General features: G+C 41.1%; 1 protein-coding gene across 8 annotated transcripts in view; it reads left to right on the top strand.

Annotated features, from left to right (window-relative positions):
- MAP7 (microtubule associated protein 7) overlaps positions 1–22,565 on the top strand; it is a 177,536-nt gene that overhangs the window by 104,997 nt on the left and 49,974 nt on the right. For all 8 annotated transcript variants that reach the window (XM_066248134.1, XM_066248139.1, XM_066248136.1 and 5 more), the window contains exons 2-4: positions 7,441–7,542; positions 9,284–9,361; positions 22,018–22,181. In XM_066248134.1, coding sequence (XP_066104231.1) covers positions 7,441–7,542; positions 9,284–9,361; positions 22,018–22,181 — 344 coding nt within the window. The remainder of the gene's footprint in view (positions 1–7,440; positions 7,543–9,283; positions 9,362–22,017; positions 22,182–22,565) is intronic.

Here is a 22,565-nt window from a genome sequence, read left to right as displayed (position 1 = left end):
CAACAAACTGACCAGTATTTCAATGGGAACTATGGGCCTCCTTTTGGCTGAGTTGGTCAATGTGCTCCTCTCACTGACCACCAATGAAAGAGTTGCCCCTTCCAGAAGTGCGACAGGGGCCGGATAAATGGCCTCAGGGGGCTGCATGCGGGCCGTAGTATGGGGACCCCTGGCTTATACCATACACCAGCCAGGAATATTCTCTGCTTTACTCTTTACTTATAGAAACATATTCTCCTCACTCTTCAGAACCTTTATCCGATGAGCTTTTTTATCGCTACCACCCCGTCTAGCATCTTCTCCCATTTCTGAATTTCTATAACACTATCTGTACCATTTATTTGGTTAATCCTCTGTGGTGTGTTGATTTTTAAAACTGAATTGGTCTGTTGCAATTTTATATATTTGAGTATTGTCTCCTCTGAAGGATGATACACATCGTGCAAGTAGATGCTACGTCCTACCTATGATCTTTGCATTCACAGTGCATAGCAAAGTGTCTGGCCCATGGAAATACCTACTTATTGAAAAAAATCACTTAACATTTTAAAGCAAGGGAGTATGGTGGTTCCATTGATAGTAAAAGAAACTGACATCAGGGATTGGCTAATTTGGTGAAGACAATTGGTTCAGCTTTTGACATAGTTTCAATTGATAGCAGAAGTACGTCAGGATATCGCCCATACAAGCAGAAGACTGGAACTCTGTTGAGAGAACATATTTATAAATGCAGATTTGAAAGTGGCTGACATAGAGATAGTGTTTTGGGCCATACTAGGAGAGAACTGGACTGAAGAGAAGAGAAATTGCTAGGGAATCAAAAGCTCCAAAACAGTTTGAGGAAGTAACCTAGGATTAGAAGGCCAGGAACAGAGAAAGAAGTGGTAGTCTTCTCACTTAATAATATTTTCTCAGTGCTGAGTACATGGTGTCCCACCAATAGGGTGTCATCTGAATAAATGAGAATGGAAGAAAACTGAGGGAAAGCAAGAAATTAAACCCAGGTGTGTCTGATGCTAACTCCCCCGAGTTTTGATCAATACTATACAACTTTACAGATAACGATGAAGAATTCACACTCAAGTGAAGTTCTCCATCATGTGTAATAATCAGAAAGGTCATTAGGAGTTATGAGATTGCATTATGTCTTCCTCATTCTAATGCAATCATAAATAACTTTGAATAAAATATTTACTATCTATGATCTATATGTTACAATACTCTATATGTAACTCCTGTTACATACTCTATATTTTAAAATACAGCTATATCAGAATAAAATTTAAATGTCAAGTAAAAGAGCAAAAGGATTATAAAGTAGAAACTTGTAGGTGAAACACCCTGAATTACCTGAAAGTTATTCCATTTCCATAACAGAATTTACCGGCCAGACTTTCAAATAAGCTATTTGTAAGGTATTTTTCCCTGCCGAGAAGGAACGGGGCTCGGAGCCGCAAAGTGTGGAATAAGTAAACGGCTTTATTGAGTACAGAGCACACACCCCGCCCGGCAAGGTTCTCTGGCCCCGAGGAAAGAAAAGTGGAGGTGAAAGATGGAGCTCAGGGAAGTTGCATGGATTAAACCGCGTGGGAGATATTTAAAGGGTCCCTCTAGGGAAGTGGAGCTACTATGATGTGGTAAAATTTCACTGGCTGGCAGACGATCACTTCTTTCCGAATGGTTCCTGGGAAGCTTCCTTTGGCAGGCTTGATTGTGGGCGGTCCTAGCCAAAGTGGGCGGGTCTGAGTTCCCACGTGACCATCCCTCTATCCACCGACCTTACACTATTTGTTAGGGTGTGGGGGATCTCCCAAGGCCACCGCAGGTTCTGTGTTTCACTAGGAAGACTTAGAACTCAACAGATAGTCATGCTTGTGGCTAAGATTTATTATAGCAAATCAAACATTCCGAAGGATAGCACTCTCAGTCCTGCTATAACTCTTTTCTGCATGGATAGATCAAAACTATGAGATTGAGATATATGAAGTTGTGATATTTGACCATTTTTTACTATAAAAAAATGTCAATTGCATGTGGTTCAAAGTCTAGTTCTATCTCTGGTCTGTTCTCCCAAAGCTACGTGTGCAGCCTGAGGGCAGTATGTCCACAAAGTCTAGTTGAACAGTATATAGCAGAGAGGAACCCACACAGAGCTGGGAGTTGAAACTCTCACTGTTTTCTAAGCTGCCTTCCACATTTTGTTAAAAATAGTGACAGAGATACATATCCTTGTGAATGTCAGGACCACATATCAGCCATTGAGACTTAAGCTTAGGATGGTCTCTAAGGTTGTAGTCACAGATGTCTTATTAGAGAAATCAGCATTTTCACTAAATTAAGCATTTGTTGGCTTAGTTATTTTGATTGAGAGAACACTCCTTAATCAGACCATACAGCCAACAATAGAAACTAAGCAGTGAGAGCCCTTTGACTGTTATAGAAGACAGCAAGGGATGCAGTGAACTGTAGAGGATATAGACCACAGAGGCACAGGTGTGGCACTTAGGGGAGCAGCAGAATTATTACTAGTTGGAAGACCTATGTCTTCACTGTCTCTATATTTGTTTCAGAGTAACTTAGAGAGAGAGAGAGTCCCAGCCACAAGGGTGCTTCTCTACATCCTTCCTCTTGTCTTTACTCCAACACTCACATGTGGCCCTAACAGAGTAAAGCTTTCAAGCTAGCAGGAAGATGGATAAAGATTTTATAAGGCCGGCAAAGACTCATTGAGCATCATAGTATGTGGTTCAGTTTTCTTTTTTAAAAAAATGAAGGAAAGAGATTCATATAATGAAAAGTCACCTGTATCCTTTATTTTTTAAATGTCAAATTGAAAAATGGTGTATATGAACCTATCTGCTAGTTACCTAGGATTCCCAGATATTTAAATGTTGGAGCTCCTATGAATAAATTACTGCTTTCATTGAGTTTCCACACTGAAAGTCCCTGTGCTTTGTTAAAAAATGAAAGGAAAGAATGGAAGGAGGGAGAGAGGCGGGAGGGAGGAAGGAATGGCAGGGCATGGGAAGGGAGAGAGGGAGGGAGGGAGGGAGGGAGGGAGAATCTCTCACAGGTTTAATTTTTTTCATTATTATGCTTGAGGGTTTTTTTTTAAGGCTCATACTTAATGTGATGAGAACTTGAAGGGCATTAAATCTTAGAAAACTGTCATCTCGTTAAGCCTCAGAGAGATTGATGATTGCTTCTTCCCAAACCAGGGTGAACCCTAAAAACCCTATAATAAGCTCAGCCTTCCTGAGGGCCCCAGGAGGTATGACTGGCTGAGTTGAAAACCTCTGAAACCAGCAGCTGAGCCAGACCTTCCTGCCACGTTGGTGACCTTGCTCCCCAGGAGCAGCATTGTCACCAGATTTACATAGGTTTGCCCTCCCTGTTTGTGCTGGTGAGTAGAGCCCTGCGGAAATCAGAAATCGGAACCCAGCTTCGTTAGTTGTGTAGGGAGTAAAGGAGACAATGCATTCTACCGTTGGGGATTAGGGCTGAGAGGATTAGTGACACGCTGAGCATTCACAGTTTATAAACAGCGGAGCCAGGTCCCGCTATGCACGGGGACTGTGGGTGCGGGAGGCCCTGGACCTCAGTGGAGGAGCATGAAGGATGGAGGGGCTGAATGACTGTGAAACACCTGCAGTGTACCAAGTCTGACGGTGGATTCTTAGCATACGACTCAATTAATCCTCCCGGCAACCCTGGGTTAGGCAGTACCACGCCCTTACTACCTACTCAGAGAAGCCAACAAACTTTCTGATGGCCATTCAGTTAGTAAGTAACAGGCCTCACGTTTGAACCCGGGTCTGTTTGAGTCTGTTTCTTCCCTCTTACCAAGATAAAGTGTTAACCAGAGAGGTTTTGGAGAAATAAGGACTCCTGCAGTAGTAGAAGAGAAAGAAAAACTGATAAAAAGTGGAAAGATAGCTTGAAAACTAGACAAATGTCCAAACAAATGGTTAGAAATTAGCAGTATGTAATCTTGGACTAATCAGCCTGACAATTTTTTTTTTTATTAATGTTTTTTGTGTTTTTTTTTCATTTTTCTGAAGCTGGAAACAGGGAGAGACAGACAGACTCCCGCATGCGCCCAACCGGGATCCACCCGGCACGCCCACCAGGGGCGACGCTCTGCCCACCAGGGGGCGATGCTCTGCCCATCCTGGGCGTCGCCATGTTGCGACCAGAGCCACTCTAGCGCCTGGGGCAGAGGCCAAGGAGCCATCCCCAGCGCCCGGGCCATCTTTGCTCCGGTGGAGCCTTGGCTGCGGGAGGGGAAGAGAGAGACAGAGAGGAAAGCGCGGCGGAGGGGTGGAGAAGCAAATGGGCGCTTCTCCTGTGTGCCCTGGCCGGGAATCGAACCCGGGTCCTCCGCACACTAGGCCAACGCTCTACCGCTGAGCCAACCGGCCAGGGCCCTGACAATTTTTTAATTACCTTTATTTTACTAAATGTAACCTGTCAGCTTTAAATGAACATAAAAAATTTTAAGATAGATTTCAAATTTGTCTTGAGAAGGACTCAGGTCTTCTGGGATGGAATGGATTCCTGATGCCCAGATGATGATAAAGTGAGCAGACAGATGTTCAGTTAAGTTAGAGTAGATGCAATAAAACTCAGATATAAATAAGTTGAAATTCAAGTAGCCAGACCTCTAGTTGAATGGAAATTTACTTTTTACATCTGAGTTTCAAGACAATAAAGCAAATTTCAACAACAGCAGCAACAAAACTTTTTATCAGGGATTATTCAGAAAAGTCACTTGTACTGACATGTGTTGTGCTCTTTCTAATCTTCCTGGTCTACTGTTACATAATAGTCAGTTAGGATGATGTTTGCTGCCAGGACCTAGGGGCACTGCAGACACTCAGTGAGCAGAGAGAAAGATTAAATTATGTCAAATATAGCAAAGCAAGAAAGAAATGAATCCATTTGAAATACAGTCTAAACAAGTGGTCCTAATTATCTTTCAGGTAACTAACAATAATGACTACGAGATTCGTAAGCAGCTTGCTGACTCAATTAAGGCCTCATGCTGTGTGCTGGAGGTGGCTACAGAGTAACAAGAGAATTGTGGTCAAAGCACTCCGAATCTGGGTGGCACTCCTTTCTGTTTATCTTTTTTAATTATTAACTTCTTTATGAGCCGTTTTGAGAAGATTAACTTGCAGAATAGAGGCAAAAGTTCCAAGTACAGCCAACTTTTCATCTTCAGGGGCTGCCTTTTGAGTGATGAGACCATAGCCAAGACTTCCAAGGACTGGTTTTACAGGCTGCGTGGTGAGACCTGGCCGCTTGTTTTTGGCTGGTGGGATGAGCATAGGTGTTCCAGCATCACGGAACCATCACATGTTCTGGTTTCCGTTCCAGATCAGCGTCAGGGCCCACCCTGGCTCCGCTCATATTCATCACTTCATTTGGCCCCATTCCCCAGGATTGAGTAGATGCACACAGAATATAGCCTTTCCCCAGTGGTGAATTGCCCAGTGAATTACCTCAAGTGGCAAAACCTACCAGAAACTACTGATTTAAGACCTTTTGCTGTTTCATTTATTAGCAATCTGCCCGTTTTCTTACTGTATCTTTACAGACCTTTCCCTGCAAATAAGGCAAAGAAAGCTCAAGTAGATAACCCAAAGTTTATTTGAGTATTTAAAACAAATAAATTATTTGAAACTGAGCCGTATTAAAGTTGCATAAGATACTTTTTACTATTTGGTTTGATTTTTCATGCTAGTTAATAATATATGTAATTGAGAGATAGCCATAAAAAAAATCGTACATTCCCAATTCAGAAGTCAAAGGTAAATGTAGTAAAAAATAATGTTAGTACATCTTGGGTAACATTTTTAGATTTAGTCTTCTTGAAGCATAATTATTATCACACCCTTTCAGGTTCAAAAACTTTGAGCAAATAATTCCTGTTTTCTAGACAACATCCAATTGCCTCAGCCTACTAGAGAAAAAGGTAGTCAGGAGGTAAGGAGAAGGGGGAATGGTGAGTGATGGGAGTGATATTTTAAACAGGTCAAAAGGACCCTCTCGGGCAGGCGTCCCCAAACTACAGCCCCCTGAGGCCATTTATCCAGCCCCCGCCGCACTTCCAGAAGGGGCACCTCTTTCATTGGTGGTCAGTGAGAGGAGCACTGTATGTGGTGGCCCTCCAACGGTCTAAGGGACAGTGAACTGGCCTCCTGTGTAAAAAGTTTGGGGACCCCTGCTCTAGGGTCATCTTTGAACAGAGACCCAAAGGAAGCAAAGGAGAGGTCTGTGTTGATAACTGGGAGAACATTTCAGGTTCTTGCGAAGGCTCTGAGATGGACTGAGAAAGTCAGTCATTATGAGTAGAACAGATCAAGAGGGAAAGTGGTACAAGGTGAGGCTAAACCATATGGTATCTTCTAGGCCAAGGTGGAAACTTGTGTTTTGCTCTGATGAGATTGGAGCTGTTGGACTGTTTTTGTTTTACTCGAAGAGAAAAAGAAAACATTTTGAGCAGAGGAATGACGGAACATGTTTTGATGGGATCACTCTGGCTGCTGAGATGAAAATAGACTGAAGGCGATCAGTGTAGGATCAGGTAGACTAGATAAGAGGATATTGCGATCACAGGGTAGAGATGGTCAGAAGGGCAGAGGTACAAGTGTTAAGACGTTTTAAAGATATAGCTGAAAGAAATTACTAATGGAGAGAAGTCAAGGTTGATGCCAGGGCTTTGGACCTGAGCAACTGGAAGAATGGAATTCGAACGGATGGGGAAGACGGGGCAGAGCTGGTTTTAAGGCAGAGGGTAGGAGGCAGGGAAATTCAAGGGTTTGATTTTTGACATGATTTGTATCTACTGAGTAGCAAACATCTTTAAATATCCTTCAAAAATGTGTATGTTACATAAAGTAATACATGTAAAAAAAATTGCCTGGTCCTGGAGAACCTTACACCTTATATAGCCAGAGAGCTCCTTGGTGTTGCTCCCCTCATCCCTTTCCTAGAGTACATTTCCCTAGTGTCTTTACTGCTCTGTCTCTGAACTTACGTCCTGATTCCATTTTGGTGACCTTCTTGGTTATGTTCTTGGAATTTTTTGCTTCCTAACACATGAACTTGTAAGAACCAAGATCAGAGGTTTTAGATTCCAGTCGTTTCCATATGGTTGTTTTATGTGTAAACTGGAAGGGCAGGGTAAATGGCTTCCTGGATCCTTGAACATTCCTCTACTGGATGATTGGCTACTTAAGCTGAGGCTGTTGCTCTTTGGATGTGTCCTTCCCAGTGAACAGAAAGCGATCGTAACTGGTTATCTTTTTTCTTTCCTGATGTAGCCTAAACCTGATAAAAAGCTTGACAGTCAATATTGAATAGTGAAAGTTTCTGAATACATTTTAAGCAACTAAATATGGGGTTTTTTTTGTCTCTTTTGTCTCATCTGTCTAGCACCTGACAGCTACAAAGTGCACGAGAAGAAGAATGCTGCCTCCAACCGGCCCCCCTCTGCTATTTCAGGACAAAGTAGCCACTACTCAGGAAACAAACCAGGTACAATGTATTGCATTTGCTGTGGGAAAGGGAAGTGATTACAAAAGCCGTGACCGCCTGCAAGAATTTAGGAGAGCGTGGCTCCAGTTCTGCCGACAACACACACACTCATACTGACTTGTATGAATTTAAGTCAGAGAACTTCTCAAAGCCTTGATTTTCTCTTTAAAACAGAGATTCCAAGACAAGCTCTACTTACCTCTTAATCAGTTTGACAATCAGTGAGTTAGACATTGACTTTTCCCTTCTTTTCATTCAATATACTTTATTTATCCTGTTTATTAAATCTTCCCTGAGTTGAAAGCAATCCCCCTTTGGGCAGAGATTTCTTACTCTTTTTTCCTTTTTAACTCCTTTCTTTTCAACACAGAGGAGAGTTGCATGGTGTATAATAAATGTTCATGTGTTCTATGAATGAATGAATTTACTGAGATGCATCATGTGCTAGGCACTATATTAATGCCAGAGCGACATTATATTATTTAATCCTTACAGTGATATGAGGTAGGTTCTATTGCACCTTTGTTTTATAGGTAATGAGTAAAAACCCATACCATAGCTTGAGACGTAGAGAAGCTGATAGATAAGTAACTCGGCAAGTGAGTGACGAATAGGAACTGAACTCATGCCTGTCTGAGCACAAGCTGGGTCCTCACATATGTGAATATCTCTTCAGAATAACTGCACTTGGGATTCTATTTGTTGCTAAGAAACAGGCATTTAAAGTATAAAAATAGCCTGACGTGTGGTGGCGCAGTGGATAAAGCATCGACCTGGAAATGCTGAGGTCGCCGGTTCGAAACCCTGGGCTTGCCTGGTCAAGGCACATATGGGAGTTGATGCTTCCAGCTCCAACCCTCTTCTCTCTCTCTGTCTCTCTCTCTCTCCCTTTCTCTCTCTTCTCTAAAAATGAATAAATAAAATTAAAAAAAAAAAAGTTTCTAAAAAAAAAAATAGCCTGACCTGTGGTGGTGCAGTGGATAAAGCATCGACCTGGAATGCTGAGGTCGACGGTTCAATACCCTGCACTTGCCTGGTCTAAGGCACATATGGGAGTTGAAGCTTCCTGTTCCTCCCCCCTTGCTCTCTCTCTCTCTCTCTCTCTCCTCTCAAAGTGAATAAATAAATAAAAATAAAGTATAAAAATAATAGAACTTCAGTAGCTTAGGAACACAAAATAGCGTGTATATTGTTTGATGAAAATAGCCAAAAGGCAATAATTATGTTACGTTTTTACATATTTCTTTTGCCTTGTGTCCTTTTATTTTATTTCCTAGTTTTACTAAGATATAATGATGTGTAGCAGTGTATAAGTTTAAGGTGTACAACATAATGACTTGACTAACGTATATTAGACAATGATTCCCACGATGCATTTAGTTAACACCCATCATCATAAATAGATACAAAAAAAATGGGTCTTTTTCCTAGTGATGAAAGATCTTAGTATTTGCTATCTTATGTAATGATTTTTTTTTTAATTTCTAAATTTTATTTGGAAAATTAACTTTAACAGATGTAATGTTTTTAAATAGACAAAAAAATGCTTGGAAAGCCTCAGGAAAATCATATTAAAGTGTATCACTGAAAGTATATTTATATGTGCTCATTGTAAGACATAGCCATATATTATATATCAAATTCACTGGACAAAAAAATAAATGATATTTATCTGTGTATATCATTTGTTTTTTTTAAAAAAGATACATTCTTCACCCCATGTTTTCTGTCCCGTTTTCAGACCCGCCACCCGTGCTGCGAGTTGACGACCGGCAGCGCCTGGCCCGGGAGCGCCGTGAGGAGCGGCAGAAGCAGCTAGGTATTTCTGTCCCTCGCCTGGTCTCTAAGGCTCACTGTTGTTGAAGTGGTGCTCGTTCCCCCTCTAGGATAATGGACACTTCCATTGAGCAAACAGACATCTCTATAGTAACTATGCTCTCTCACATGCCTTTCTGAGTTTTGCAAAGCAGAATTTAGTGCATGATATAAACACAGGACTAAATTTTAAGCGACAATAAAGTCCGGCTCAGGATTAAGGTCATTTTCAACTTCTTATATTGTAATCAAAGTTTGATGTGGCACTGGAGGGAATGTATACATGAGAGGCTCTGCTTACATTTTACAACTTAAGACATACAGGGACAGTAAGCACGTGGTTCTTTTTATTTGAACAGTTACAAGACTCTGCACTGCTAGGGCATTGAACGCCTTCCATGTTAAAGCAATGCCGCTGTTGAACTTATAGACAGATGCTACCATTTTGCTCCAGGAAAAGCGCAAGACCTAGTGCTGAGGTGTCTTTTTCTTTGGTTACCGAAGGCCCTGGCGAAAGGTGAGCACCTGCCGTGCTTCCCATAGAATCATCTAGAGAGCTGGGTCACAGGGCGAGCTCCCCAGGAAGCAAGGATCAGACCCTCGGCAGCATTGTCTCCTGGAACATTGAGCCAGGATGCTGGTGCCAACCTCCCCTTCACTTTGCAGTCCGTTTATGCAAAATTGCTAAAACGGGATCCTCTCCTCACGTACCTTGAAAAGATGAAACCCCTGTCAGTATGTCTGCGTTTCTGGGGTGCCTAGGTATTTTAACACTAGGGCTCACTAGGGTTGTCAAAAATCTTTCCAGTGGATGACCCACGAATTTTTAAAGTTCTGCTGCATTTTGTAAGAGTTCATATTTCAATTGAAGAACTCAGCCCCCATGTCCCATCTTTTTTAAAATTCTTATTCAAGAACCCAAATTGGCCTAGGCCGGTGCACAGTGGATACAGCATCAGCTCAGCGTATGGACTTCCTAGGTTCAATTCCCGGTCAGGGCACACAGGAGAAGCGACCATCTGCTTCTCCCCCCCACCCCCCACCCCATCCCTGTCCCATTCTCTCCCTTTTCCCCTCCTGCAGCCAGTGGCTTGATTGGTTCAGCTGGCCCTATGTGCTGAGGAGAGCTCAGTTGGAGTGCATCAGCCTTAGACGCTAAAAATAACAACGGTGCTCGAGCATCAGCCCCAGACGGGGGTTGTCAGGTGGATCCTGGTCACGGCACATGTGAGAGTCTGCCTCACTAGCTCCTCTCCTCTCACCTAAAAAAAATTATTTAAAATGAAAAAACAAAAACCAAATTTTTAAATCTCTTGGAATATGGTTTTTCAAAAGTCTGTTGGCATTATTTATATTCTTTTCATGCAAGCCTCTTTCTCTTCCTTACCATGATGATCACACGAAGTCATTTCTTTGGCTGCCAAGGTGTTTCGACCCACATTTCAGAGACTTGCTGGAACTGAATAAGCTCTCCAGTTTTTCCGTGCCTAGAGTTTCTGTCCGGTCTTGAAGTGCCCTGTTCCTGACAGGTTTCCTGCAGGCTGGTAGGTTCCTGAAGAGCAGGGCTGTCTGTGGACTGTGCCCACTGCTCCCTAGTCAAGGTTGGTTTGACGAGTGGACCAGAACTAAGAGAGAAAAGGAAGATTTGCAGAAGCAGGAAGACTCCAGATAAGCAAAAAGAATAGACTACTGCCCCGTGCGGGGGGGAGGGGCGGGCATTTGCACTGTGGTTTTGGATCCATCTGAGTATTAGCACTTGTATCCTTCATCTCCCCTCTCCACCCCATCCCAGTTGGACCAGGTCTTACCTTATTAAATGTCTCTGTAGAAGTGCAGCTGGATTCGTGTCTGCTGGAGCGGAAGTAGCCCCACAGCATCAGCCTAGTCCTTTATGATTTTAATTCCCCTGTGAATTCGGTTTTACACATTAACTCATACCTTTCCATGTGGTTTCTTTGTCTTTCAAAGCCAAGCATTATTCGTTCTTTTGTGGAAAGCATGAATATGCTGGGCAAAAATGATTTCAACTTCTTATGCTACCAAGTTGTGAGACTCATAGCTTTGAGCCTGCAAATTCCCCCTAAGAGTTGCCTAGCTTTGTGTGTTGAGTGGCTAGTTGTTTCTTTTTTTTTTTTTTTTTGCCTAAGACGTCCCATATTTCAGTTTATATCAGTGGTACAGAACATGACACATGAATTTATATATTCAGAATTTTATTTGCCAGGTATTGTGTTAAAAAGGTGAATTAAATCGGAGACCCAAACCTCAAGGGCTGGCTGCAGTCCAGCGGGGAGGCAGATGAACACAAAGCAATATATAATAATACAGGATGCTGTTGGGGCGGGGTGCACAAGGGGTGTTGAGAACCCACAGAAGCACCTAACCCCGCCTGGGGTGTCGGGTGCCACCTGAGCTTGCCACTAGAGGATGGAGAAGAGTCATCAGGGAGATAGAAGAGGCAGGGACTGGAGAGCAATGATGCAAGGACAGGAGGGAAGAAGACATTTAGTAACATCCTCCTTCATTATTATATTGGTCAGTCATTTTCAGGTTATTGTGTTATCCTTTTACTTTTTTGGTAAACCAGTATATAATAGGGTGTTTCTCTTTCTTCTTAACCCTGCCATATTAAATAACATACTTTTCCTTAATTCTGATCTCTTTTTGTTGTTGTTGAGAAACATAATTTTAATGAACTACATCAATTCTGATTTGTTACTTTGCATTAATTGCACTGGATTTTTAAATTTTATAAGTGTCTGTTGCTTATTCTTTTCCATTTAAGCCTTTATAGTAGAAACTAAGTCTTAAGACCTTCTCTGGAATCTTTATAAATATAGAAATAAACATTCCCGCAAATGCCACATACATTTGTAAAGAGTCATTTAAAGTCTAGCTTCTAATCTAAGCTTGGAATACCTAAGAGTGATTAAATAAAGAAACCTTCAGTACTAAAAGAAAATCAAAGGGCATACCTGCCGAACGACTCATAAACTGTAGAAGCTACAGTAGCAGTTGAATACTTTTTTACAAAGGGGATGACGGACTGTCTGTCGCTCAATAGCAGATCTTTGGACTGTGCCTTTCTGAAAACAAAATAGTTGGTAACATCGGTATTACAAAGCTTTCAGACTTTACAGCTTCCCAAGTTTAAAAAAAAAAAAAAAATGGAGTGCATTCCAGAAATTCCAATAAAGTAAAATATAAAGTGATTGGCCAGAGAGACTGATTTTTCACTGATTGATGTAGGTTGAAATTAACATTAAAAGATTTTTCTAATCCACTTTTTTTTTAAGCAGAGTAGAGAGAATAAAAGTCTTTTTGTTTGTTTTTTTTTTTTTTGAGGGCATATCATGTTTTACTGATTGCAAATGGGAGGACCTATTAATAATGTTCTATGGGTTAAACCTCTGAGTCATGCTTTAATGTTTCTGTGGTAGGATTATGTCATGTGGCCTGCTCTTTCCTACGTGATCTTTCCATTTGTCACATAAAATCAGGCATAATTCTTCATGTTGGGGATTGTTCTCTCTAGTTGAGCAGATGGACTCTGAAAGCATCATTTTTCTGCCTCAAAAGCTTTATACATGAAGGAATCTCCTCAACTGCTCTGTTTCATCTGATTCTATTCAGGCCATTTCCTCAAACTTCTCTTTCTTGACTTCTGCACCTTTTTTGCCATCTCTCTTCTAAACTTTAATTTTGCTTTTTCCTAGAGGAAAAAGATCTTATTTGTTCTCATGGTCTCAGCTCTCCTTTTCTGGTCCTATGGGCTTTACAGTTCCAGCTCTTCAGGAAGCAAGAGATGCATTCCCATTATCTAAAACTCAACTTCTATACAGTTCCATTCTTCATCAACTTTCATTCCAAAACTGACTCCTCACGGTAATTTCTGTGTCCTGATCAATTGCATCAGTATTTTTCTGGCCCCAAGAAATTATTCCTTTAGGCGATTCTTGATACTTTTGGTACCGCTGGAGAGACTGGTATCTTTCTGACTACTAGTGTGAGCATTGGGTCTTTTGCAGAATAAAACATTCTTCTTTCCTTGGTGGCCCAATGCTATGCACTGACAGGTGCCCACCCTGGCCTGCTGGACTCAGCCTAGTGCTCTAGGTGGGGCTTCACTCTCTCTAGCCCAGTATGTACATGGAAGTTGCCACACTCTCTTTACCCTTTATAAATTCATTTAGTCATAAGACTAGCTGACCTCTGTCTTCAATGTAAACCTTGGATCTGTGACTTTTTTTTTTTGTATTTTTCTGAAGTTGGAAATGGGGAGGCAGTCAGACAGACTCCTGCATGCACCCGACCAGGATCCACCTGGCATGCCCACCAGGGGGCGATGCTCTGCCCATCTGGGAAGTTGCTCTGTTGCAACCAGAGCCATTCTAGCGCCTGAGGCAGAGGCCATGGAGCCATCCCCAGCGCCCGGGCCAACTCTGCTCCAATGGAGCCTTGGCTGTAGGAGGGGAAGAGAGAGACAGAGAGGAAGGAGAGGGGGAGGGGTGGAGAAGCAGATGGGCGCTTCTCCTGTGTGCCCTGGCCGGGAATCAAACCCGGGACTCCTGCATGCTGGGCTGATGCTCTACCACTGAGCCAACTGGCCCGGGCCTCGGATCCGTGACTTTTAATTTGCTGCTTCTGCTGTCATCCTAGTCCAGGCCTTAAGAATTTACATCTCAATCACCAGATCTGTCTCTCACTGATACACTTCATTGCTCCAGCTCTGCCACAGTTCGTACCAGTCTTTATTTTTGGAAGCCTCCTTCGTCTTCATTATCTTTCTCCTTTCAGAAATTCTATCATTTTCTCACTGTATCTTGTATCTTGTGTAACTGTCATATTTTAGTTCACACTGTGATGCTACTTTATACTCCCCTGAACTTTTTCTTGTTGGATTTTATATAACTCCCTGGTTGTGTATATTTTAAGCTTTTAAAGGGTATGGCACAATGCTGCGTATAAACAAACATGTAATATTGGCTGATTTTCCTAATTTTTACTGATATTACTCGTTTTCAACTAAGTAATAATATTAATATTATTAATAAACAGGAATAACAGTGTTTATTAAGCAGTAACTATGGACCAAGCAGTGTTCTAAATACTTCACTATGTATTATCATATTTAGTAGCAAATTAACACAATGGTTGTACTTTTATATTGTGTAGGCATGCCATAGTTACTAAAGTAATTTATTTAATAGAATGTCATTTATTTTAGTCATAAAACACATTGTGATAATTTTTTTTAAAAGCACGAGAGAAAGAGAAGGGCATGCAGGGAGAGACAGGCAGGAAGGGAGAGAGATGAGAAGCATCAGTTCTTCGTTGCTGCTCCTTAGGTATTCATTGCCTTGACCGGAGGGCTCCTCCTGAGCCAATAACCCCTTGCTCATGACCTTGGGCTCATTTTAGCGACCTTTGGGCTCAAGCTGGCAACCTCGTGCTAATATTTAATGTGTGGTTACTGTTGAGCCAGGTACAAGGATATTGAAATGAAAAGATCGACCTCCTGGAGCTCTCCACATAGCTCATTTCTCTCACTTCAGGGGTGGTTAAATGCTATCTTTTTAAGTGGGACCTCCCCTGACCACCTTACTCAAACTTCAGACTAGCACTCTGTGTTTGTCTGCATATCACTTTCAACATCTAAGCATGTATGTACTTCACATATGTATGTCTGTCCCCACTAGAATATAGGTTCCATAAGAGAAAGGACTGTGTCATTATTTTTATTTCTATAACCCAGTTCCTAGAACAGTGCTTGACACATAGCGAATGTCTAACCATTGTTTGTTGCATGTTAAATGAATATCAAGTCTATGCATTTTATTATAAGTATAGATGAGCCTGACCTGTGGTGGCGCAGTGGATAAAGCGTCGACCTGGAATGCTGAGGTCGCCAGTTCGAAACCTGCACTTGTCTGGTCAAGGCACATATGGGAGTTGATGCTTCCTGCTCCTCCCCCCTTTCTCTCTCTCTCTCTCCTCTCTAAAATGAATAAATAAATTAAAAATAAATAAATAAGTATAGATGAATGTGACAGTGGTATATTGTCAATTAGTTAAAGCATTACCAAGGTATCAGGTAATGCCTGCCCTTATAATTGTTCAGTCAAACAAGTCTTGAATACTTATTCTTAAGCATTTTCTCAGATGAACAAAGATGCAAAGGCAATCTATCAAAAAGTTGTGTCTTGAAACTGCTTTTTCTTCATTTATGTTATAAAGCTAGTGGTTCTGTAGTATATTGACAAAATTCAAGAAAATATTTCAGGAATGTGTACCAGACAAATACTCTTCTGTGTTTAGGGAGATTCAAGGTTTCCCTTTTTGAAGATGATTCAAATCAGGTTTGAAGTATTAATGTGAATAGAATCACACTCCCCACTGGAGCTTTCTGGGATTCTATAAAATTGTGAAAGATTCTCAAAGAATTATATGATTAACTCATATAGCTCATGAAGAAAACTTTGAGCTAATAAAATCTGTCATTCAATTCATTGATATTGGATTTTGTAACTAAGTTCAACGTTGTAAAAGAGATCTATCATAATGTAATGTATTGGAAACAACAACAAAGGATTTTGACCATCAAACATACATCGATTAAATTATATACGAGATTTTTTCTCAGATAATTTCACCCAACTTCCTTGCCTTTCCAGTCAAATTTTGGTGGGATTCTTTGCCTTTTTTTTTTTCCTAATATCAATTTGTTGTCAACTCAGGGACAGCACTATTAATAATAAGAGTGTGGTCAAGCAATAAATGATTCATTTCAATCTGGCTTAGTATGTTTATCTCAAAAATGTTGATAGGGAAGTTAGGGTTCATTAGTAAATAACCAGGAATGCTGTACCTCTGATTACAGCCATAAGTAAAACTGCCCCTGATTAGGACAGCCATTGGTTATGACAGAACTACCCACCAAAAAATGAGCTTTGGGAAAGCAGACATTCTAATCCAAATTTCTTCTGGATAAAACTTCAGCAGATCTGTGGTCAATCTTGGCATCCGGTCTCCCATGTTTTCACTTGATGACTATCGTGCACGAGCTGCTAAGGCTGTCAGGCAGGGTGTGAGCATCGGAGGGATCTGAATTCACTCCAGTGGCAGGGATATAGACATCGGCTCATACTGAAGCAGCTAGATCATGAGTCAGGCTCAGGACTGGAAAGGAGAAATGCTTGTTATGGGATGAATAGGTAACTCAGAGGCTGAAACTTCAACATAAAATCAACCATTGTGATTAAGCAGCCATTATTTCTTTCTTTCAAATTTACTTTGCTGAAGATTAAAAGATCTCAAAACCTGAAAAAGTACAGGGTCTTATAAACACATGATGATAAAGACTAAGAATGACGTTAGAAGACCAGGATCTTTACAATGGACAACCAACTTGTCCCCATCTAGAAAAGGAACTTTAGTCATAGGGAGGTGTTCCAAATCATGCCTCTTAATATAATGGCTCGTTGTTTGCTTCTAGAGTCAGAAAGTCCAGAGTTTGAATTCCAGTTCCACCACTGGCTTATTGTGAGACATCAGGCAGGTTACTTCACCCCTCTGTGTCCCAGACCTATCATGATAAAATGGTTAATAGCAGTGTCTCCCTCACAGAGTGGCTGTGAAGATAATACCTGTAAAGCACATAAGAGTCAGATCAGAACAAAGTAAGAGGTGAGACATCTCCCCTTGATGATGATGGTGATACAGATGAGGATGGAAGGTCATGTGATTCCACAGATCCTGGCTTAGATGCCTGTGGCTGGGGAAGCCCAGTGTTTCTGAGTAAGGGGAGGCAGAGGTAGAGGGTGTTTATGCTTCCTGGTCTAGCACAGCAGGGCTGGAAGACAGTTAGGTGAAGAGGGTGGCAACATTCCGTGAGGGATGAGAGTGAGGTTGGGTTAAGGCAGTGACAAAAGAATTGCTTTTTTCCTTTAGCAAAACTCCATTTACTTTAGTGCAGTGGTTCTCAAATGTTTGAAGTCAGGGAGCATTTAAAATCCTACAAATAATTGTAGGTGCACTATATACAAATTTCTGAGAAATATGTTATAATAATTAAGTCAAATATTAAACAAAATATAAAGTCCAAGCATGCTTTTATGGTAATTAAACAAAATAAATATGACAAAATTAAATTTATTCTAACATTAAAAACATGTATGTTACATTTTTTGAGTTATGCTTTCTAGAATTTGTAAAAAAATAGGGTTAAAAAATAAAAAAACAACAAAAAAGTTATCTTTTTATATATAGGTACATTCTTAGTAAAATTCAGTAAATTCGGCAGGCCCCCCACAAATGTGTTAAGTTTTTTCATTCTTGTATTTATGAAAAACATGAGCCTGATGTGTCCTAGCAATTTCTTCAATGTTTGGGCATATATCTGAAAGGCAAACTCTCATTTCCTCATCAATACATTGAAGAATTCCTCTCTTTTTACTCTTAATTGTGTTGAGGGTAGAAAATCCTAATTCACATAAATAGGATGTTGAAAATTGTAATAAAACATTCAAAGCTTTTTTAGATGTTGCCACATATTCTTTTTTTAAAGAAATCCAAAAGGCTTCAAGAGACAATTCCTTATGTTTAATCATCAATCCAAAACCCCCACCATACATATCATCTTAACTTTACACCGAACAAAGGATAGAAGACACTTGCCTCCAGTCTTTCCGGGGAACATGGGGGGTAGTATAAACAATCCGGGACCACAGCTTAACAGCCTTTTGCAACCTAATCAGGCAAGTGAGGTGAGGGGGTTGGGCAGACTGTCAGCTTACAGCCAATTCCCCACATCTCTGTCCCCCAAAAATCTAAACTCCAAAAATCCTATGGGTTTTTTGGTCCCCGACAGGCACATATTTCTCTGGAATACCAAAGGGCGCACCTGGAAATCTTCTAAGGCACACCAATGCTCCCTGGTGCACACTTTGAGAACCACTGCTTTAGGAGAAGTGAAGTGTTCCTTGAAGCCCTAAAGATAAGAAGTTTTGGCGCTTTATTGCTTTCTTATCTCAAAGTCCTTCAGCATATTGTATGAGGAAGGTCTTCTACAGGTACAAACCCGTCCCAGCACCTCAGCCCCATTACCCTCCAGGGAGAAGATTTAGGTGCCTACTGAATACATTGGGCTTTTTCAACTGGGTCCTAATGATTTCAGTAACCATCCCAGGTTGATAATGTTCTCACCTTAAGCTAAGTGTTAAGACATAGATGTATCTTTGGTGAAGGGATGCTTGAGTTGGTGTGATAAACCCAGGATTCAATATACAATGATGTATTGTAGAATTGTGCACCTGAAACCTGGTTAATTAACCAATATTACCCCAATGAAGTCAATAATGTTTTTAAAAATAGATGCATCACATTGCTAATCCACAGGTCCAAATCTATTTCTGTTTTCTGCCTGTAAACTTCATATACTGTTGATGAGAATATGTATTGATATGACCTCTACAGAGGACAGTATGAAAATAACAAATTTTAAATGTATATTCCCTTTGACTCAGCAATTTTACTTCTATGTAGATAAGCTCACACCTGTACACAGAGGTTTGTGATATATAAGGTCAGAAGAGTTAAAATACTGAAAACAACTTAGATAACCCATTAATAAGTGCTTAGTTATTTGCTAACCAATCTCACCCCAATAAATTGTTTTTTAAATAATTAAAGAGCCTGACCTGTGGTGGTGCAGTGGATAAAGCATCGACCTGGAACGCTGAGGTCACTGGTTCGAAACTCCGGGCTTGTCTGGTCAAGGCACATATGGGAGTTGATGCTTCCTGCTCCTCCCTCCTTCTCTGTCTCTCCTCTTTCTCTAAAAATGAATAAATAATAATAAAAAAAATCTTTATAAAAAATAAAATTGAAAAAATTAAAAAAATCTTTATAAATAAAGAAAAAACAAGTATTCAGTCATATAAAGTAACATATAGATAATAAGAGATTATATAGCCATTAAAAAGTTGTTAGACTTGTATTTCATATGTTGGTATGGGAAGATCTCTGAGATACATTTTCAGTGACAATAACAATATGCAGTGCAGTAAGTGTACTATGTATACTACTGTGGGCCGGCATCTCTGCTTGTTTTTACTTATAAAGATGGAAGTAGAATATAACAGGGTCTAAGGTTAGATGAAGAGTGTCATTTCCCCTTTTAATATTTTTGTGCTTTTTAAGTTTTAACAAAACGTAAATCCACATTTTTAAATGAATTTAAATGTATAGTGTCATTAAAAACCTGCCAGTAAGATAGCTCTACATAGAAAATCCCAAAGGTCGTATGTGCTTGAGTCTATGTGTCACACTAAGTATGTCTTAAGAAAGTGTTAGAATTGTGTTCTCTGTTACTTTCTACATGTGTTCTCATAGTATCTTTTTACTTATTCACTGTTTCAGTAAATATTTAGTGAGTGCTTTTTACTCAAAGTAAATTTTTATCTTGGGTTTGAGAATTTCTTTAGAACCAGGGACTTATAATTGGAAGGAATCTTAAAGGATTTTTCTCATCTTTTCGGCAAGAGAAAACACCGAATCCAAATGAACATGCCCACGGTCTCACTCCCCCCTTAGCAGCAGAGCTGCCGGAAACACGCAGGCCTCTCCTCTGCGGGTGCCCAGTTCTCTCTGTTCACCCCGAGTGATGTCACAGGACAAACTCATGTTGAATTTGTCCTTGTCCTTTTCCTTCCATGAAAGTAAAGTCAATTCAAATCCCTGGCAGTAGGTTTGTCCCCTCAAATGAAAAACTTTGAAAAGATTTAGCATTTGTAGAAATGCAGCATATTTAATATTAAACATTTAGAGGAAATTAAAATGTTCTGAATTTCTACTTTTTTCCCTTAAAATATAACATTTTAATCTGTAGGCAATATAGTATCCTCAAGGTTTATGCTTTAATTTTTTTTAGACACTTTTGCCTATAGTGTTAATAACTCATATTAAAGATGTGTTTAGTTATCCTGGCTCAAGGAGGCATCATATTAAAAAACCAGTTTTGTACTTTTTCTCCTAAAAGAAGGAAGGAACATGTCTATGGAAAGAGGAAAAAAGCATTTCATCACTGAACACTATTTTTTGAATTGTGTATTTTCCATTCTGCTTGTGATAGTGTCAGCTTGTGCCCTCAACACAAGATCAGCTGTTATTTGGTTCCTCGCATTGCTTATCTGACTCAGTGTGATATGCCCATGAGGCATTTACTATATCTTTTATCAACTATCTCCCAAGTCCTTTTAATTCTGTCAGAGAACTAGTGCTGTGTTAAAACAAATATAGTCACATTGTCGATCTAAAGGACATCACAGGGTTTTTTTTGTGTTTTTTAAAATAAATTTTTATTTTAATGGGGTGACATCAATCAGGGTACATATATTCAAAGAAAACATGTCTAGGTTATCTTGTCATTCAATCCCCGTTGCATACCCATCACCCAAAGTCAGACTGTCCTCTGTCCCCTTCTATCTAGTTTTCTTTGTGCCCCTCCCTCTCCTCCCTCCCCTCTCCCTCCCTCTCCTCCCCCCCCCCCAACCACCACACTCTTGTCTCTTGGTCTCGCTTCTGTGTCCCACCAATGCATGGAATCCTGCAGTTCCTGTTTTTTTCTGATTTACTTATTTCACTCCGTATAATGTTATCAAGATCCCACCATTTTGTTGTAAGTGATCCAATGTCATCATTTCTTATGGCTGAATAGTATACTATGGTGTATATGTGCCACATCTTCTTTATCTAGTCGTCGTCTTTTTTTTTTTTTACAGTGATTAAAGCCTAAAACATCACGTTTTTTAAAAAGAGAGAGGCAGATAGTATGTTGGTTTTTAGGGCATCACATCAATATCAGAGTTAAGAGTAGAACATGTGCTGTGTGTGCATTATTCTGTAGTATTAAGATATCAAACTGGCCTGACCAGGCAGTGGCACAGTGGATCGAGCATCGGACTGGGACGCCAAGGACCTAGGTTCGAGACCCCAAGGTCCCTGGCTCGAGCAAGGGGTCACTCAGTCTGCTGTAACCTCCTCCCCCCCCCCCCCGTCAAGGCACATAGGAGAAAGCAATCAACTGCTGCAACAAAGAATTGATGCTTCTCATCTCTCTCTTTTCCTGTCTGTCCCTATCTGTCCTTCTCTCTGTCTCTGTTACCAAAAAAAAAGGAAAAAAAAGGAAAAAAGAAAGCTATCAAACTAGAGGACCGTCAGGGTTCTCAAGAGCAGAATTCAGCACATCACCCTGATTGTTAGCATATTAAATAATGCTAAAAATTGAGTCATAGTTTTTTCCTGAGAAAAAAATTTTTAAAGATTTTATTTATTGATTTTACAGGGAGAGGAGAGGAGGGGGGAGCAAAAAATATCACTCTTAGTTGCTTCATTTTAGTTGTTCATTGATTGCTTGTCATATGTGCCTTAACTAGGCAAGCCTGGGGTTTCAAACCAGCGACCTCAGCATTCCAGGTGGACACTTTATCCACTGCGCCACCACAGGCCTTTTCCCTGAAAATCTGAGGAAAGCCAAGGCCAGGCTTGGTTCCTACAAAACCCAAGAACCCATATTTGTTGAACTCGCACCATCGACACAGCCCTAACCATTCAAGTTTTGAACCTGCCCGTGTTTAATTGGCCTTGTCTTCCCTCCTAAAGCTGCAAGAGAAATCGCCTGGTTGGAGAAAGAAGAGCGGGCCAGGCAGCACTACGAGAAGCACCTGGAAGAGAGGAAGAAGAAACTGGAAGAGCAGAGGTTGAAGGAGGAACGGAGGAGGGCTGCGGTGGAGGAGAAGCGCCGGCAGAGGCTGGAGGAGGACAAAGTAAGGTCCTGCTGCTCAGACTGCGGGAGGCGGATGGGAGGCGGTCTGCTGCTCAGACTGTGGGAAGCGGGCGGGAGGCGGTCTGCTGCACAGACTGCGGGGGGGCGGGAGGCGGTCTGCTGCACAGACTGCGGGGGGCGGGAGGCGGTCTGCTGCACAGACTGCGGGGGGGGGGGGGGGGGGGGCAGGAGGCGGTCTGCTGCACAGACTGCGGGACTTGCTGTGAAACTTGCCCCGGAAGTGCTGGGACGCAGGGCAAGTCTACTTCAGAGTCAGCCGCTGGGCAGACAGTCACACTGTGGAGGGAGGTTGTGGTGTGGAAGTCACAGGGGGAATGCTGTGATTGTTCTTATTGCCACAGAAGCTTTAAAAGCTCATTTTCTC

Source organism: Saccopteryx bilineata, chromosome 12 (assembly GCF_036850765.1).
Source record: "Saccopteryx bilineata isolate mSacBil1 chromosome 12, mSacBil1_pri_phased_curated, whole genome shotgun sequence".
Taxonomy (NCBI): Eukaryota; Metazoa; Chordata; class Mammalia; order Chiroptera; family Emballonuridae; genus Saccopteryx; species Saccopteryx bilineata.
The sequence above is the reverse complement of the archived record's forward strand: the minus strand, read 5'-3'. Positions and strand labels throughout refer to the sequence as shown.